Raw genomic sequence first — 20,299 nt, forward strand, 5'->3', positions numbered from 1 at the left:
GAGCATATCCATGACGGTGTATTTTTTCTGGGGAGAATAGTGTGATTGTTGACTTAGCTCTTGGTCTTAGCCAACAGGACTCTGAAGAGCATGGATGTGGTAAGATAGCCCTCCCAGAATTTTTCAGTGGTTTGGACACATACACAGTAAAGTAAAGCAAAAGTTAAGACATTCAAAACAATGAGGGTTTTGGAGTGGGGGGGGGGGGTGCTTAAGTGGGAGGTGATGAGTTGTTAAAAAGTATGCAACTTCTTTTTTTCCTGCTTCACAGATGTTTATGACTTTGGCTATTGTCTTATTTGGTGTGGTCGATCTCTTGTGTCCTCATGACAGACACCTATCACAGTGCTTGGCCTATAGAGGCAATCAATAAATATTTGAGGAATAAAAAGAAGGCAGGAAAGAAGGGAAGTTAAGAAGCTCCCAGGCTTCTCTGTTTTTTTCTACAAAAATGGATCTAAATTATGCCATGTGAGACTTGATCTCACAAAGATGTTCAGAAGCTGAGAAGAGGCCATACGAGATCATCCCTTTAAGTGACGGGAGCGCAAAGTAGAAGGATGATAGACTGAAGTTCCCTGAGCTGCAGCTACTAATGGGCGGTAAAGAGGTCCAGCCTCTGATGTCCGAGGGCTGAGAGCCCTTCCCCTTGCAGAGGTAGAATGCAGCCTCTGCTTCTTCCTAAAAGCTTAAGGTCTCCCTCCTTTGGCCCGTGGGCAGAGCATTTTAGTGGATATAAATAAAGAAAAATGCGCTTAAGTTTACCCAAATATGTGTAAAGCTTTTACTCTTGACTTTTCAAGGGAGGGATTCAGATTTAATCTTTTGGGTGCTGTAAGCCAATATACAAGGTCTAACAATGAAGAGTATCTTCTATGTATAAGCATTGCTAACTTAAGAAATGGTTCATCCTGGCATAAGAGGAGCCCTGCCTATGGGGACAGGCTAAAACCACCTTGAAAAAGCTATAATATTAGTTTGTTTGTTTTCAGTAGGTTAGACCAATACTTAGGACTTTGTCATAGCTTTTCTTATTGAGGAACTTGCTCAATAGTGATGGATGGCTATCCTACTACTACTACTACTATAGTACTAGTACTGCTACGACTACGAATTATAACAGCAACGACGACATGGCATATCTATGGCTACTGGTTGTGTTTCTTGATTAAGTAAAATTAATCCTTAATTTCTTTTATGAGGATGAATCTAAATTCCTCTCTTGAAGTGCCAAGAGTAAGAAATTCACAAATACTGGGGTAAATTCAAACATATTTTTCTTTATTTATAACCACTAAGATGTCCTGAAATTGACTTGGCCCACTTCTCTGTGAGGCTGGGGTGGTCTTCTCTTTAGAAACGTGTTTGGATCTTTGATTTTCTTAAGAAGAGGTGAACCCAAAGTCCAGATTGGCCAACAGTGAAAGCAGTTGGATCTACCTTTACTTGGTGGGGTAGAATTTCTTCACTCTGGGCAATTGGTAAGGGTATACGCTTGGATTCTTGGTTATTCAGTGCTTTTTAAAAACCCCTGTGTTTTCTCTGTGGCCTCTCTTCCTGGTGGGTCCTGAACTCTAATCTTTGTTTTGTCAGGCTCAAAAACTCAGTTCAGCCTTTCAGAGGGTTTCTCCTTAGGTTTCTCCACTGCGTCTCTACACAGCCCCATCATTTGGCAAATGTGCTGAGCAAGAAAAAAGCCACCTGCTGGGAGGATCCCAGGTCTACTTCAAAAGCTCTTAGGTTTTATCCTCTAGTGACCCTCTGACCAGTGCAAAGCCCAGAGTCAGCCTCTTGCCCTTGCCTCCAGTTGACAAAGGGCTACACATGACTACAGAAGTTATGTCACCTGTCCGATTCTCCCTTCTCTGAAGCTTCAGTTTCTCTGTTCGCACTACCTCAGCATCAATCAGATGCCTTCAAGTAGATGATTTGTGAATTTTATTCAGTTCTTCCAGTTATCCTCAGGTGGAGGGTTACTGTAAGCTACTCCATGCCACCTGGAAACAAATAAAAAGTTAACTTTTATCTCGTTGCCATTGTGATTCATATTAACTGATTATGCTTTGCTTTTCGAATTGGCTAGTAGGAAGCTTAGAGACAAATTTGAGGCCCATCACTGGCAAAAGGTATAGAACCAAATGTAATATTTTGGATATAAACCTTAGCTCCATCTTATCTTATTGTCCCTGTTCTCTTTCCGCTTACCCACATTTCTCCACTTATTTCTCTGTTTATTTATTTACTTAGTATCTTATACAGCTTTGGAAGCCAATTCCACTCTTTTTTTTGAACGAATCAGAGTAAAAATAGTTAAGAAAATAACACCTAACCTTTATTAAATGTTACTGTTCTAAGCATTCCTCTGCTCTAAACATTACTGTCTAAGTACTTGACATATATAACTCATATTTCCTTACAACATTCTTATGAACAAGTACTATTATTACTGTTAAACTGAGAGGCTTAAAGCTTAATTAATCTTCCTAAGGCCACAAAACCTTTGAATTGCTTAAGAAAACGTGAATATAATATCCCCTCTCCTTCTCCTATATCATTTACTGAGCCCTGTTGTCTTCCAGGAAGTGTGCTAAGTTCTTTGCATACATTATATTAAATCTCCACAACAACCCCGCTTGGCAGGATTATTAAGAGACCAGGAAGTTGAGGTTCAGAGAGGCTTAGTAACTTGTCTTGGGGGTCCCACAATTTGGAAATGGCAGAGTCAAGTTTTAAGCATGGACCTATTTTGATTCCAAACTATGCCGCAGGTTTCTTCTCAGCTCCTGACTCATGGCTACCCAGCTGTGTCTTCAGCCTACCTCCCTGTTGAGGGAATGAACACACTATTTTACTACGAGTCTTTCCCTGACTTTGTTAACCAGGAAGAAGAACATATCTTGTCTGGCCCTCATCTCAGTACCCAGAAATCCAGTATAGCTTGGGGACCCCTCTTCTGGAGCTTTGCAATAACTGTTTCTGGAAAATATTTTGGGCTTTTAGGAGAACTGCAATTCTAAAGAACTGTTCCTAAGGGGAACTTAGACTTGGGCAAGAGAGGTCTTGGCAAAATAGCTTCATTGTACCTAGAGGAACCCAAATAATTTTCCTTGGCACCTAGCAAGATCCCTTTATGTAGATATTTACCTGCACAGCGAACCAGTCTGAAGTAGCCTGCTAGGTAGAGCTTATGGAGAGAAAGGGCCCAAATAACAGCTTCTTTAACTAGACCACCTTGTCCTCTCTGGAGCTAAAAAAACTAGGTCATGGTAGCCTGAGCTTGAAGAAAGAGGAACCAGGGATCAGGGGATCTGAATTTCAGTCCTGATTACCCTAGTCAGCTGTGCATCCTTGAGTAACTCAATTCACCTTTCTGGGCCTCAGAGATTCTGATATTTAACATGGAGACGTTAAAGGGATTGGTTTCCTAAAGTCCTGGCTCTAAAGTTTTATGATTGCAAATGTTCCTTTAGGCCAGAGACTGTCTTGGGTCCCCTGGTTGACCCTAGTAACTGCACCCCGTCCCCGTCACTCTTACCTTGCCTGTGCCCAGAGAGGCCCAGCTGTCAGCTCTTCGTGCCTCAGGCCTTCTGTGTGTCGTGTGTGTGTTTTCTTGGAAGCTGCATATAGGACACTCATTGATGGGGGCCTGTGGTCTGGAGCTAACAGTGAGATGGTAAACATCATGGAACAAGCAGCCCTTTCAGGCTCTCAACTTTGGTAGCACAGTGTGAAAATAGTTCTTGGAAGCTGGGGCCTGGTGGCCGCTGCTTCTCCTCAGCCTGCCTGCCAGGTTCTACCAGAGCTCAGGATGGACCGAGCTCCCACCTGGGCATGTAGCAGCCAGTACTGGTAGTTTTCCACTCTGAGAAACTGGAAAAGTGAGTTGGCTTCTCTGTCCAGGAGACTGGTGGATAGTGGAAGCGTCAGGAAACCACCAAGACAGCTCAGCAGGCAAAATCAGGTGACACTTCTTTGCTGCAGGGTCTCTTGCTTCCCTTGCTATTTTCTGCCTTTTCCTGCTGCTTTACATTTCATAATGTGGAGCTCAGAGGCAGATGGATGGGCTCTGATAAACGATGAGGTAGGCTTGGGGGAAAGTAAGGGGACCTGACAATTAGGACTTGGCAATTCTGAGTCTTTGCTATTGGCTGGGATCCCTTCCACAGAAGGAGTTTACCAAAAATAGGCATATTCAATAGGAAAACCACACTGGTACTGCTAAGAAGTGCCACGTTGGTTGCCCTGGGCCAAGGTTCATCCTGGTTCCAAAGACCCACTAGGATGAGAAAGGCCATCCAAGATCATCTTGTCTATTTTCCTGTGTCCTTTCTCGGAGGCCCCTGGCAAGACTGATTCATCAAGACACTTTGCCTAATGGCTGCTTTGCTGGCTCTTGTCTCTGAATTCCCTTTCCTCGTCCTTATATTCCTTGGTCTCAACTTCTAGACCTCCAGCCCCACTCCATTGTCTGAAGAGGGTTTGTAACACTTGTGGCCCAGAGCCTTATTCTAGCTTGAGCTGGGGATCCTCCACTGACTAATATTCAGGTCAGAACTTCTCTTCCTTTCATGCAGGTGCCCACAAAGCCCTTGAAAGAGCATCCCTGCCGCTCTCTGTCCTCTGGAGATGGTTGTGAGCTGGGAACAAGATGGCGCTCACTCTGACAAACCTTGACCCTTTTTGGGGAAATGCAACTGAGCAGGGTATTTTTTCAGCAAACGTGGGCTGAGTATCTTTTGTGGCCAGGCACTTTGGGAGGTTCTGGGGCAGAGAAATGAATCAGTTGCAGCACTTGCTCTGAAGAATTCAACTTGTGGTTAAGTTCACAGTCTCCATTCATCCATCCTTGCATTCATCCTTCTGTCCCATCTCTCTACTTCTTTGTCTATTTATTTACTTGTCAAGTGTGTGTTGAGCATCTAATGGTGCTCTGTGTTGGCAGATGGTGAGGGGGAAAAGAAAGAATCTGATGTGATTACTATTCTCCAAACTGCTTACGGTTTCAATAAGCAGGTAAACAAGCACAAGTAAAACGGGAACTCTCTGGTGAAGGTTGTTACCTAAAAGAACCCCCCATTTTCCCCACCATCACTTTTATCCTCATACCATGTTTTAGTGTTTTCCATAGTTTTGTCACACTACCTGAAATAGTAATAGCTAATAAGAGCTATAGTCAAATAGACAATTTGATTGCCTATTTTTTTAAAAAGTTATTTATTTAATTAATTTATTTTTGGCTGTATTGGGTCTCCGTTGCTGCGCACGGGCTTTCTCTAGTTGCGGCGAGCGGGAGCTACCCTTCCTTGCAGTGTGCGGGCTTCTCATTGCCGTGGCTTCTTTTGTTGTGGAGCACGGGCTCTAGGCGTGTGGGCTTCAGTAGTTGTGGCATGCAGGCTCAGTAGTTGTGGCACATGAGCTCAGTAGCTGTGGCTCTCGGGCACTAGAGCGCAGGCTCAGTAGTTGTGGCACACAAGCTTAGAGGTGCTCCGTGGCATGTGGGATCTTCCCTGAACAGAGCTCGAACCCGTGTCCCCTGCATTGGCAGGCAGATTCTTAACCACTGTGCCACCAGGGAAGCCCTGATTGCCTATTTGATTGTTGAAAATCTATTGCCTTTTGTCTGTCTCCCCTACCAGAAAGTAAGGTCCATGAGATAAATCATTTTCTCTATCTTGTTCACTACTGTATCTTCAGAATAGTATCTTACACATAGCAGAACCTTATTTATTAAATAAATACACAAATAGTCATTAAATAAATATACTTGTTAAATAAATCCATGAACAAATCCATTAATAAATCCATGATAGGTTGCAATAAAATATGTAATGGCCCAGGCTTACAAGGAAGTCTCAGATGTCTGCTGCCTGGTTAAATGTCATTAGTAGGGGCGATCCTTCTCGAACTTCCCAGGCCTTTGTTTTTAAGTTCTGTAATAATAAACAACATAAAACTCTTCTTTTACCACTTTTTCAACAGATATTTATTGAGGACTCAGTTAACGCCAGACACCCTACTAGAAACTAGAGAGACAACAGAGAGAAAGATAGACAGGATCCTGCCCTCAAAACATGTACTGTTTGGTGGGGAGACTGAAATTAAACAATTATTTGTTCTACACATGTGAAAGGTGCTATAAAGGAAAAGCAGTGTGTTATAAGCATTTAACAGAGATCTCTAATTTAGCTGGGAGCTCAGAGGAATTCCCTAAGGGAGGCGTGGTCTGAGAGCTGGAGGATAGCAGGAGTTAGTAGGTAAAGGAGGGGAAAGGAAGAACATTTCAGGCAAAGGGTACATCATGTTTAGAGAGACCTTGAGGCTGGAAGGTACTTTGTGTCGTTGTGAAGTTGAAATAAGACCAGTGTGCTGGGATATAGAGAGCAAAGATCTGGGATGTCCCGAGATGAGGCCACATTATCCTAAGAAGAATGAGAAGCTGTTAGAAGGTTTATGCTAGGATAAGGCTTTAGGAAGCTCACCTGTGCTACTCTATGGAGAAGGGACAATAGGGGAACCAGGAAGAAGAGCTAGAAGGCATTATAGTTGTCCACAAGTGAGATGGTGGAGGTTGGGCCCTGCATAGGAGGTGTGGGGAAGGAGAGAAATGGCTGGACTTAAGAAATTTGCAGGTGATACATTTGTGGGTTTTACTGATGGGCCCGGTGATTCTCAGAGGCCAAGTTTACATCTCACCCCTTGATTGCCTCTTAGCAGAGGTAACGTGTCACCTATCATCCCGAATTCCTCCTCTCCAATAACTCTATATCCATCTCCAGGCAGAGGTTCAGAGACCCTGCTCTTGACTCAGGGAGAGCCCTTCTAGTTTTCATCAATGTTGTTGCCACTCTGCTGTCTACACACAATGGGATTAAACCCTTCTGTGTGATGCTTCGGTGTGATGGAAGGGCTGGAGGGGATGAGGACGAGGGGAGCTCTGACACATTTGCATTTTTTTATGTGGAGAGCCGAACCCTCATCTTCTCCCCCAGTTCCTCTAATTATCAAACTTGATCGTGCATCAGTCACCTGGAGGGCTGGCGACACCATACTTTGCTGGGCCCCATCCCCAGAGTGTCTGATCCAGTAGGACTGGGATGGGGACTGAGAATTTGCATTTCTGCCAAGTTCCTGGGTGATGGTGATGCTGCTGGTCCTGGGAGCATACTTTGAGGACCATGGCTCTAACACAACGACAGATAAGGAGAACAGAGCCTTCGGGAGGGAGTTGATACTCCTTTACACCCAGGAGAGTTTCCTATGTGGGATCTCGGTCTCTCTCTCTCCCTCTTTCTCTGTTAAATAGGGTAAGTTCTTGTAAGACTTTAGTTAGAACACAAAATAGAAAGGATCCCTGAGCCCGGGAAATATAATGGAACTGAAATGTTCCATGAAGCAGCTATAGCAGCAGCATCTCTGTTGAAACTTCTTAGTTGCTGTTCCCAGGATAAGCAGCGCCTTGGTGGGGAAGTTCTTTGCAACAATGTCATGATTCACCCCATGCGACCCTCCTTCCCCATTTCTAGTTTACTTTAGATGTTCCAGGAAGCAGTTCTCATTACATTCATGGCTCAGTGACTAGAGATACATGATAGCCAGGAATGAAAGCCCAGTGGGACTGTGAATGAGGATTTCTCTGGTTGTCTGGCAGAGTCCCAGAGGATCATCCTGGGTCCAGGCTGGGAGGGATCTGGGAGCAGTGTGGCTGCACAGCAGAATCACCCGGGAGACTTTAGAAATATGTAGGTTCCTGGGCTCAGCTTCAGATATGCCAAAAACAAATCTCTAAGAGGAGACTCATAAATCTGTATTCTAGAACCTTCCCAAGAGATCCTAAAGTAATTGGCCCATGGACTGGCTTTTGAGAACCACTGCCTTAGAGAACGTCTACTCTGACTCCCTTGTTCTCCTCAGGAAGAAACTGAGATCTAAAGAGGGTGTGTGGAGTTTGCTCAGATCCCACATGGTTTAAATCAGGGGTCCCCAACCCCCAGGCCTCGGACCGGCACCGGTCCGTGGCCTGTTAGGAACCGGGCCGCACAGCAGGGGGTGAGCAGTGGGTGAGCAAAGCTTCATCTGCCGCTCCCCATCTCTCCCCATTGCTAGCATTACTGCCCGAACCATTGGTCGCATTACCGCCTGAACCATTCCCCCATACCCCCCACGCCCCACCCCCTCCCTGCCCCTCATCCATGGAAAAATTGTCTTCCATCAAACCGGTCCCTGGTGCCAAAAATGTTGGGGACTGCTGGTTTAAGTGGTAGAGCCAGGAATGAATTTGAAATCACTTGATTTTCAGAGGTTGTATAGTTTAGTGAGGTCACAGCCTCTAGAGTTAGATTCTAATATGAGTTAGTAAGGTCTTGGGCAGTTATTTAAACTCTTACCAGTAAAATGGGTAATAAGTGGGAAACTTGAAATAATGAGTGACAAAATGCTTATCTCGTTGCCTGTACTTGATAAATGCTTCTAAATGGATGCTATTCTCACCATATTTCATCGAATTTGAGAAACTTCTGACTCTAAGATGTATCATTACTTTCTGTGCCTCTAAGGAAAAAAACAAAACAAAACAAAAGTATCTATGACTCACTATTTGCTTGCAAGATGCACTCAGATTTGTAGAGATGTTAACATGTGGGGAAAAAAAAGGGAAATGTGGTATTCCAATTCTTTCCTCCACCCTACGAAGGTTATTATGTTATCAAATTAAATACTTCAACAATAAACGCAGATTTCTGAAGAAGAAGCACACAGTGTGCTAGAAGAACAGCAAAGAGGCCAGCATGGCTGACGGGAAGGGTAGGGTGGAAATGAGGTCCAGGACACTCAGGGCACAGATGATGTTTGAATTTTATTATGAGTGAGATGGGAAGTTAATGGAGTGCTTTGAGCAGAAGAGTTACATGATCTGATTTACATTTTAGTAGATACATGGGACAAAAGCAGGCCGGTAGGAGGTTCTTGTTCTCTTCTTGGTGATAGGGGACAGTGAATTGGCCTAGATTGGTAGCACAATATTTGTAAAAGGTAGGTGGGATACAGGAATATTTTTAGAGTAGCTAATAGGATTTACTATTACCTGATGGACTGGATATGAAGTATGAAAGGAGTCAAGGATGGGCCTCAAGATCTTTGGCTCAAGTCATTGGAAGAATGGAGTTGGCTGAAATGGAAAAAGCTAGGGAATGAGTTTTGTAGGGAGACTATATTTTACTCAACTTTCTTCTTATTCCTGATCTATATCTATCTCAAAGGTTTACCTTCTGTTTTTGATAATTTTTTTTTTTTTTTTTCCGGTACGCGGGCCTCTCACTGTCATGGCCTCTCCTGTTGCGGAGCACAGGCTCCAGACGCACAGCCTCAGCGGCCATGGCTCACGGGCCCAGCCGCTCCGTGGCATGTGGGATCCTCCCGGACCGGGGCACGAACCCGCGTCCTCTGCATCGGCAGGCCGACTCTTAACCAGTGCGCCACCAGGGAAGCCCTCGATAAATGTTTTTTAAGCACCTATTCTCTCCCCTGATGTGCAATGAGAAATAAAAGAAATACAAATAAACAAGATACAGTCCTTTTATTTTTCCCTCCAAAAGTTTGGCATCTGTAGGGGAGATAGGACTCACAGAAATAATTATATTACATAGCAGTCTGTACCTACTGCTATAACAGATGTTGAAAATGTCAGAAATCAGAGGAAGGAGAAATTTATTGGAGGTGGTACTATCCTCCCTCAGAAATGCTTGCTTTAGTTGAGTATGAGTTCATTAGCCTGCAAAGGGAGGGTGCTAGATAATAACTTAGGTTAGTCTTTCCACTGCGGGTGCACTGACCTTGCTGTACCTCCAGCAGCCTAGACGCTCTTTCCTTGCGTTTCCTGTGCCCTTTACATGAAGCATGTTCCCCTCTGGAGTCACCTGGCTTGCTGTCTTCCTTCACTGAGCTCTCTGCTCAGTCAGCTTATCTCAGAGGTCTTCCTGGTCTCTTTAGTTAAAAGAGAACCTATTCCCTTTCTATACTTTATTTTCTTCACAGCATTTACCATCTCCTCCCCTACTGAATTTTTATTTGCCTTTTGTCTTGTTTCCCACCCTAGAATGTAAACTCTGTGACGAAAGGCACTTTGCTTTGTTTGCTGTTGTAACCCCATAAAGATCCCCCCCCCAATCATTGGGTGAATGAATTAATAACAATAGGATATTTTAAAAACAATGGATTTAGTAAGCAACAAGCAAACAAGTAGATTATCATGCTGTGGGTGATGTTGAGATTGGACTGGATTCGGGAACGACCTTTGGTTTCGGAAGGGACGGAGGGTGCCAGAGAGCAGCTCGCTTACTGATCAGCTGAGCTGCCATCAGCATCCTGTCATCTTGGGAGAGACAGCTTTCCTCAGGTCATTCTTTTGGCTAAACCAGAGCGGGGCAGTCTGGTGCACTGGGACAAACTTTGTGTTAGGACTCAGAGATGTGATCTAAGTCAAACCCCTATCGTTTAATAGCCATGGGACTTCAGCTGGTTTCCTCATATACAATTTGAAAATAATAATACATGCCCTCCCTACCACATCGGGTTACTGGGTGGGTAGAAAACAGGTAGGCGGGCTTCCCTGATGAGGCAGTGGTTAGGAATCCGCCTGCAATGCAGGGGACACGGGTTCGAGCCCTGGTCCGGGAAGATCCCACATGCCGCAGAGCAGCTAAGCCCTCGTGCCACGACTACTGCAGCCCGCGCACCTAGAGCCCGTGCTCTGCAACAAGAGAAGCCTCCACAACAAGAAAAGCCACCACAACAAGAAGCCCGCGCACCGCAATGCAGAGTAGCCCCTGCTCACCGCAACTAGAGAAAGCTCGCGCATAGCAATGAAGACCCAATGCAGCCAAAAATAAATATATTTTTTAAAAAGTCATTATAAATATTGGCTATATTCCCTGTGCTGTAAAATTTAGAAAAAGAGGTAGGCAGTTGGACAGCACTTTTCAAATTGTGCAGAATTGTATTTTAGGTGTGAAGATGGCAATTGGGGGCACTATGACATGGCTGATAGCCAAAAGAGCCAGGAATGTCTGCCGTGGTGAGCCAGGCCCCCTCCCCAGGACGTCCCTGAGGGAAATATACACACAGGGGACAGTGGGAAAGGGAAAGCAAAGTTCTACTTTATTAGTAGCTGGGCTTGTGTCCTAAATGCCAATGCAGGTGCTCTGGTAAACTGGACTGGGGCATGTAGCATGTGGGTTAAAGGCCTCCAGAAGCCTCTCCTTGCCCATTAAGTCACTGATGCTAATGACTAAAACACTTAGCACATGCAACAACATGTAGGAAAAACTTTGAGGAGGGGACCAGAGCAGACCTTTAGTCAGGGCGTGGCCTTTGCTGCCTGATGGGATGAAGCAGAAGAGAGGACAGTGCCCTGTGTGTGACTTTGAAACGTACATTGACCTCACTCGTTGGTAATTTTGGCCTCATTGGGATCCTGTATTATTATTTCCTCATCCTTACTCCTCCCTTCAATTTCATTTTCCAGAGTCTTCAGATTTTGAGAATCTGATGCTTCATTCCGGAACCTCCCAGATTCAAGCATAATGATTATCTGCAGAACCAATCACCTCTGATGGAGAAATTATACATTTGACAAGAATAGGCAAAATGATACTTTCAAATCTGACTTGGAAAATGCAGTGGACAGTAACATAGAAGAGTTTCAGTTGGGTATATGGCCATGTTTCTTGTCAAAGATGCCTGTATATGGTTTTTTTTTTTGCGCTACGTGGGCCTCTCACTGCTGTGGCCTCTCCCGTTGCGGAGCACAGGCTCCAGACGTGCAGGCTCAGCGGCCATGGCTCACGGGCCCAGCCGCTCCGCGGCATGTGGGATCTTCCCGGACCGGGGCACGAACCCATGTCCCCTGCATCGGCAGGCGGACTCTCAACCACTGCGCCACCAGGGAAGCCCCCTGTATGTGGTTTTGCTTAATCATACTGTTTCTTGAAGTGTCAGCTGGCCTTTGACTCAAAGTCATCCTTCCCTTTCCTAGGGTTGGACAAGAATCCAGGAACTTTTCTGGGTGTGATACGGACAGAAGGGCTTCTTGCCTTCAGCTTGTCATGATTATAGTGGATATCCTTATTCTCCAAGCCCTCCATGTTCTTCAGGGACAGCAGTTTGGCTGTTTCTGTGCCAAGCTTGGGCACGATGCTCACATGAAACCATTTTCCCTTTGATGTTTTGCTGCCTCTCCAGGGAACTTCTAGGAAAGGAGCTTGGTTCCTGTTAGCCCTGTAAGTTGCCTACCTGTCTCCTTCTAGCCTAGGGAAACCTCACCCATCTTCCTGCCACCTCTACTTCATCCTACGGTCGCTTAATGAGGGCAGGCTTTCCAGGAAGCCATTAGTCTTCAAGCAGTTTCTTATTTCTGCCCAGTAAACATAAATCTCCCATGGGGCAAAGGAACAGGAAGTCTTTGGCTCTCAGCTTTGGAAAGGGGCGTGAAAATATACAAATAAAAATCTCAATATATTATCCTACCCCAGAGGTTACTTTTTGAAAAACAGCTTCACTGACATATAATTGATATACAATAAACTACACACATTAAAAATGCACAATTTGGGCTTCCCTGGTGGCGCAGTGGTTGAGAGTCCGCCTGCCGATGCAGGGGACGCGGGTTCGTGCCCCGGTCTGGGAAGATCCTACATGCCGCGGAGCGGCTGGGCCCGTGAGCCATGGCCGCTGAGCCTGCGCATCCGGAGCCTGTGCTCCGCAACTGGAGAGGCCACAACAGTGAGAGGGCCGCGTGCCGCAAAAAAAACAAAAAACAAAAAAAACAAAAAAAGCAGCACAATTTGATCTGTTTTGACATGTGTATAAACCTGTGAAATCATCACCATAATCAAGATTATGACCATATCCATCACTGTCAAAAGTTTCTTTGTGTCCTCTTGTAATTCCTTCTGTCCACTGCTTCCTTCCCTAGGTAACCACTGGTCTGCTTTCTGTCACTGTAGATTGACTTGTTTTCATTTTCTAGAATTGTATAATCTACAGTATAAATGGATGCATACGGTATATACTCTTTTTGCCTGGTTCATGCTCTTCTTTCCCTCAGCACAATTATTTTGAAATTTATCTGTGTTGTAGCATGTATCAATAGAGCATTCTTTTTTATTACTGAGTAGCAGAGATGGGACTAGGGTGAGGCAAGGGAGGTGCCTAGGGTGCAAAGTGCAAGCTGGTGCTCACCCTCGGGATCCTGCAAAGGCAGCACTGGGACTTCCATGACCCTGGGAGTGGGCACCTCCTTGTATTTTGCACCCTAAACACCTCACTTGCTTTGTTCTAATCCCAGTCCTGCTGAGTAGTATTTCACTGCATGGATATATCGCAATTTGTTTATCCATTTACCTGTTGATGACATAGGATTGTTTCCCAATTTGCGTTGTCTGTTACAAATAAAGCTGTTAACGACACTCCTAAGTCTTTGTATGGACTTACATTTTTATTTCTTTTGGACAAATGCCTAGGAGTGAGTGGCTGCAGGACAGAATCAGTGTATAGATATATGGGTCTACTTCTGGACTTTCTCCTGTTTCTTTGGTATGTTTGTTTATCTTATACCAACATCCCACTGTCTTGATTTCTGTAGTTTTATAATGTTTTAAAATCTGATGTTAGTTCTTCCTCTTTGATCTTCTTTTTCAAGGTTGTTTTGACTATTCTGGTATCTTTGCTCTTCCATATGATTTTTAGAATCAATTTGTTCATTTATACAAAAATGCCTGCTGAGACTTTGATTGGGTAGAATGGACATCTTAATAGTATTGATTCTTTTGACCCATGAACATTGTAGTATATTATCTCCACTTATTTAGATCTTTAACTTCTTTTTGCAGTGTTGGGTGGTTTTTAGTGCACAGGTCTTTCACATCTTTTGTCTTGTTTATCTTTAAGTATTTTGTAATTTTTGATGCTACTGTAACTTGTAATTGTTCACTGCTAGTTTATAGACACAGCTGATCGTTGTATATTGATCTTATGTCCTGAAACCTTATTAAACTCGTCTTTTAGTTCTAGTAGTAGCTTTTTTGTAGATTTCATCTGATTTCTTACATAGCTGATACTGTTATCTGCAATTAAACGCAGTTTTATGTCTTCCTTTCTGATATGGGTGCCTTTTACTATTTTTTTCCCTTGCCTTATTGCTTTATCTGGAAATTCCAGTATAATTTTTAAAATTGAGTTATAATTGACATATAACAGTATACTAGTTTCAGGTATACAACATATTGATCCTATATTTGTATATATTGAGAAATGGTCACCATAATAAGTCTAAGTTAACATCTATCACCATACATAGTTACAAAAATAATTTTTTCTTGTGATGAGAACTTTTAAAATCTACTCTCGTTGTAACTTTCAAATATGCGATACAGATTATTAAGTCCCATGCTGTACATTGCATCCCTGTGACTTATTTATTTTGTAACTGGAAGTTTGTTCCTTTTGATCCCCTATACCCATTTGGCTCAACCAATCTGTTCTCTGTATATATGAGCTTTTTTTTTTTTTTGGTTGTTTGTTTTTTAGATTCCACATATAAGTGAAATCACATGATATTTGTCTTTCTCTGTCTGACTTATTTCACTTAGCATAATGCCCTCAAGATCCATCCATGTTGTCACAAATGGCAAGATTTCATTCTTTTTTATGGTTAAATAAACCATATATATGGTATGTATGTGTATATATATCACATCTTCTTTATCCATTCATCCATCAATGGACACTTAGGATGTTCCATAACTTAGCCATTGTAAATAATGCTGCAGTAAACATGGGGGTGCATATATCATTTTGAGTAGTGTTTTCATTTTCTTCAGATAAATACCCAGAAGTGGAATTGCTAGATTACATGGTAATTCTATTTTTAATTTTTTGAGGAACCTCCATATCATTTTCCATGGTCACTGCACCAACTTACATTTCCACCAACAGTGCACAAGCATTCCCTTTTCTACACATCCTTGCCAATACTTGTAATTTCTGATCTTTTTGATAATGGCCGTTCTAACAGATGTGTGCTATCTTGCTGTGGTTTTGATATGCATTTCCTTGATGATTAGTGATGTTAAGCTCTTTTCATGTACCTGTTGGCCTTCTATATGTCTTCTTTGGAAAGAAGTTAGTTGAGGAATAATTGAAATCTCTAGCTATAATTGTGGATTTGTCCATTATTTTGGGTTTTTTTTTTGCTTCATTTGTTGTGAAACTCTGTTATTACATGCATAAGTATTTAAGACTGTCATGTATTCTTGATGAACTAGCCCCTGTATCACTGTGAAATACCATCTTTATTCCTTGTCTTGAAATTTTTTGTATCTGGTATTAATATAACCACTTCACCTTTCATTTGATTAAGTTTTCGTGGTATATTTTTTCCATATTTTCTTGTGACTTATCTGTGTTTTTATATTTAAAGTGTGTTTCTCATAGACCATATGTAGTTCAAACTTGCTTTTTTAAAAAAATCCAGTCTGACAATCTCTACTTTCTAATTAGGTTATGTAGACCATTTATATTTAATGGGAGTATTTATATGATTAACTTAAAGTCTATATTCTTGCTATTTGTTTTCTATTTGTCCTGTGCTCTTTGTTTCCTTTTCTTCTGCCTTCTTTTCAATTAATTGAATTTTTATGATTCTGTTTTATCTTTTCTTGACTTATTAGCTATAAGTCTTTTAAAAAATATTATTTTTGTGCTTGCTTTAGCGTTTGCAGTATGCATCTTTAACTAAAGTCTATCTTCAAATGATATTATACCACTTCACATAGAGTTTAAGAACCTTTCAACAAGATAACTTCCATTTTTCCCTTTAAGCCTTTATGCTATCGTTGTCATGCATTTTACCTTTGTGTTGTAAGCACCACAATATGTTGTTATTTTTGTTTTAATAGCCAATTACCACTTAAAGAGATATAAATAACATTAAAAATCATCTTATATATTTACCATGTAATTGCCATTTTGGGAAATTTGCTGTCATCTTTAGCTTTGGTCCTCGGTGCATAATGTGTCCTTTTCCTCTAGATGCTTTTAAAATTTTCTCTTTATTATCTGCTCTAAGCAATTGGATTATGATATACTGTAGTGTAGTTTTCTTCATGTTTCTTGTGCTTCAAGTTGTTAGGTTTCTTGGGTTTATAATTTTCATCAAATTAAAACAATTTTCCACCATTTTTTATTCAAATAATTTTCTTTCTCCCTCCTCTTTTTCAAGGTATCCATTTACATGTATATCTAGATGTTTGAAATTGTTTCACATCTTACTAATGTTCTGCTTTTTGTTTATTGATTTATTGACTGATTCTCTTTTCTTTCATTGTTTCATTTTTGATAGTTTCTATAGTTGTCTTTATGTTCCTATTTTTTTCCTCCAATATGTAATCTGCTTTTAATCCCATACAGTGTATTTCATCTCACAAATTCAAGTTTTATCTCTAGAAATTTGACTTACCTCTTTTCTCTATCCTCTATAGCTCCCCTTATATTTCTGAACATATGCAACACAGTTATAATTATTTTGGTGTTCTTCTTTTCTAATTTAACTTCTATATTAATTCTGAATCAGTTTCAACAGATATATTTATTTTTCTTATTATAGGTTCTATCTCTCTGCTTCTCTTAAAGCCTGGTATTATTATTATTTTTTTTGGCATGGGACATATCTGTACTAAAAAATTATTCATTGTTATTTAAATTTAGCCAGGGATCCTGTATTTTATCGGCAATCCTATGTCCTGAGAGCTCTAGTCCCCTTGACCTCTACAGACTCTTACCTTTGTCTTCTGAGCTCAGGGAATTCTCCAGCCTCTGCCGGAGTTTTCACTCACTGTGCTACAGCCTGGACGTTCTCTCATGGAAGTAAGCTTTTGCAGTTGTATGGTTCATCTTCTTTGTTTCCTGTCTCTCAGGGATTGCTGCCCTTTGTTGTCTGATATTCATTATGTTGAAATCCAATTTTTCATATACTATTCCCGTTTTCCAGTTGTTTCACCCAGGGGAATAAATCTGGTCTTTATTACTCTATCTTGGATGGAGGAGGAAGTCCAATTCCAGAGGTTATTATTTTTAGCCAGAGTCTAAAACATGGTACCAATGGGGGCCAAAGCTGAGTGTTCAGTACCTTTATAGGAGAGTTTGTTTTTAGCTCTGCTCCATAGTTTCATGAAATCAGCTATCTAAGAAAAGAAAATGCTATGGATCATAAAACGTACCTAGTGATTATGAGGACGGCTCACCACTGTTGGGAAACTGATTAGAAATGCATGTCTGCTAATAAGGAAATGGGGATGGGCCATAGAGTTATCACCAAATAAAAGAATAAATCAGCACATAACAGTATTGTCAGAGTTTGGACCAAAAGATAAAGTTAGCTGAGGTTCAAATGCTTAGAAAATTGAACACTAATAAGTTTGGAGGCAGGGCCAGGAAGAAAAGGCTGAGAGAGTCATAGTGGTCAAACCGGGGTCATAGAGGGTCCTAGTCCCTCTTTCCTGTCTAATAATCAATTGCATTCTAGCTGGGGGTCTCTGAAAATAAAATAAAAGGATTTCCTCTCTTTTCTCTTTGGTTTCTCTTGGTTCAGCCATATGCCGCTATCCTCTGGGCATGTCAGGAGGCCACATTCCAGATGAAGACATCACAGCTTCCAGCCAGTGGTCAGAGTCCACAGCTGCCAAATATGGAAGGTGAGAATGGATGCCTCAAGAAAACCTGAGTTCTGGGTTGGACAGAATTACTGACTCAAGGTCTAAGGAAGAAGCGTGGTACTTGGTGGGAGCTGGTGGGAATGGGGGAAGGACATCAAAGTGGACCTGCTCTGCATGTTTTCAGGTAGAGAATTTGGGGCCCGGCAGCACGTGCTGGTCTAGCAACCTCACCCTAACCACAGGGTCCCTAGAGCCACACCACCCACAGCAGATCGGCTTATTGATATGCAGTGCACTTGCTTTATCTCACGTTCTCACCATGAGCTACTGCAGGAAGTGGACTACAGTGGTAAATATGAAAAAGTGCATATTAGGTAGGTCACTGAGAGTTAGGAGACACGGCCCTCTTCTCAGTGGGTGTTTGTGAAACATCAATCGCAGTGCAAGGCATCAAGGCCTTAAATAGACATTGAGGCATCCAACAAATTCTTCCCTCCTCTCAAGGATACCTCACATAGAAGGGCCACCCTCATCCATAAACAAAGTATGTTGGGTTTCTTGTGGTCTAATATCAGGGGTCCTTTAAAGCAATAAACTATTGCTTGTCAAAAATTATTGTCAAAAACTATTCAGCTTGTTAAGAAGTAACCTTCTTCCTGGAATCTAGTTCTTTTGGTGTAAAGCATTGATTTCTGTTAAAATGGAATCATCCATAGGAAAAGCAACCCTGTAAACCTTCTCCATGATTTCTGTCTTAGGGTATGAAAGATTAGAGTGATGTTTGGTGGGGTTGGAAGGGAGCAACAATGAGCAGGTGCCGTCTGTGAGAGAAGGCACATTCCAGGGAAGAGGGAAAGGGGTAAGAGGGTCCCAAAATAAGCCTTATAATGATTTCACAGTTTTGTTTGTGGGTAGCTCAGGCTGGAGGTAGTAAAATGAAACCAGATTATTTACTATTCCCTGACATACTCTTTTTTTTTTTTAACATCTTTATTGGGGTATAATTGCTTTACAGTGGTGTGTTAGTTTCTGCTTTATAACAAAGTGAATCAGCTATACATATACATATGTTCCCATATGTCTTTCCTCTTGCGTCTCCCTCCCTCCCACTCTCCCTATCCCACCCCTCCAGGCTGTCACAAAGCACCGAGCTAATATCCCTGTGCCATGCGGCTGCTTCCCACTAGCTATCTACCTTACTACCTTTGTTAGTGTGTATATCCTGACATACTCTTACCCCTCACTTTCACCATAGGTTTCCATGGCTTTTTGCTGAGCTGCCATGCTCACCCTGCTGGTTAAAATTCTACTACATTACACAACCCACACTGCAGGTCTTATGATTCCTCCCTCCCCACTCTTATAACTTGATATCCAGGCAAGGAGTGGTTAGCCTTGTTATGCTGAGACTGAAAATGGGGGGTGGGGGTGAGGGTGGTAAAATAACTCAGTGGGGAATAGAGGGTAGGAAGGGTTTCACTGCATGGGACCTCCCTTGAGATTACTAAATCAGGATGGGAAATAAAGGCTCCATGTCATCTGAAGGCCTCTAGCTCCCTGGTGGTGACTGTCTTTCTGGGTTTCATGGTGCCCCAGGAAGAGGGAACTGACCACAAGTGGGTACTGTGGTGACAGTCAGACTTGGTAGGGAGAGCCCAAAAGTCCATCTGGACTGGACTCCCAGCCTGCTGTCTCTCTTCAGCACTGGGCAGCTGCTTGCTGGGGACTGGTAAATAACTCTGTGGTTTCGTGGTTCCTTCCTCTATCCCCAACCCTCGTCAACCAAGGCTGGACTCAGAAGAAGGGGACGGAGCCTGGTGTCCTGAGATTCCAGTGGAACCTGATGACCTGAAGGAGTTTCTGCAGATTGACTTGCACACCCTGCACTTTATCACTCTGGTGGGGACCCAGGGGCGCCATGCAGGGGGCCATGGCATTGAGTTTGCCCCCATGTACAAGATCAATTACAGTCGGGATGGCACTCGCTGGATCTCTTGGCGGAACCGGCATGGGAAACAGGTGAGAAGAAGACACATTCAGACCCTGGGATGTCTGGGACCATATTTTGACTTAGGCTAGAAGAGGAAGTGCACAGGTTGTCTATGTAGGTATGTGTGTCTGCAGATCTGGGATGCCCTTGTAAATGTGTGACCCAAGATGAAGGAGTGGGGGGTGGGGGGCACACATAGGGATATCAAGGCTGCTGAGTGGATACATTCTGCTCCTTGAATTAAAAGGAGAGGTTCCATCAAAGAGATAATGACTTGGGGAATGAAGAAGAGTCAGCAAACTTCATAGCATCTTCTCACTCTTTCTTTTATCTCTCCTCAGGTGCTGGATGGAAATAGTAACCCCTATGACATTTTCCTAAAGGACTTGGAGCCACCCATTGTGGCCAGATTTGTCCGCTTTATCCCAGTCACTGATCACTCCATGAATGTGTGCATGAGGGTGGAGCTTTATGGCTGTGTCTGGCTAGGTAGGTCTCTAGAGAGAGCGTGTAGACCTTATTAAAAACCCCAGCCCCTGGGAAATAAAGGCAATCAAATCAGAAAGAGGAATTACTTTCACCAAGAATTTCACCGGAATTACTA

At 42.7% G+C, this 20,299-nt stretch overlaps 1 protein-coding gene across 2 annotated transcripts in view; it reads left to right on the forward strand.

Annotated features, from left to right (window-relative positions):
* DDR2 (discoidin domain receptor tyrosine kinase 2) overlaps positions 1–20,299 on the forward strand; it is a 154,867-nt gene that overhangs the window by 105,659 nt on the left and 28,909 nt on the right. For both annotated transcript variants that reach the window (XM_065874192.1, XM_065874201.1), the window contains 3 exons: positions 17,642–17,744; positions 19,493–19,724; positions 20,037–20,184. In XM_065874192.1, coding sequence (XP_065730264.1) covers positions 17,642–17,744; positions 19,493–19,724; positions 20,037–20,184 — 483 coding nt within the window. The remainder of the gene's footprint in view (positions 1–17,641; positions 17,745–19,492; positions 19,725–20,036; positions 20,185–20,299) is intronic.

Source organism: Phocoena phocoena, chromosome 1, assembly GCF_963924675.1.
Source record: "Phocoena phocoena chromosome 1, mPhoPho1.1, whole genome shotgun sequence".
Taxonomy (NCBI): domain Eukaryota; kingdom Metazoa; phylum Chordata; class Mammalia; order Artiodactyla; family Phocoenidae; genus Phocoena; species Phocoena phocoena.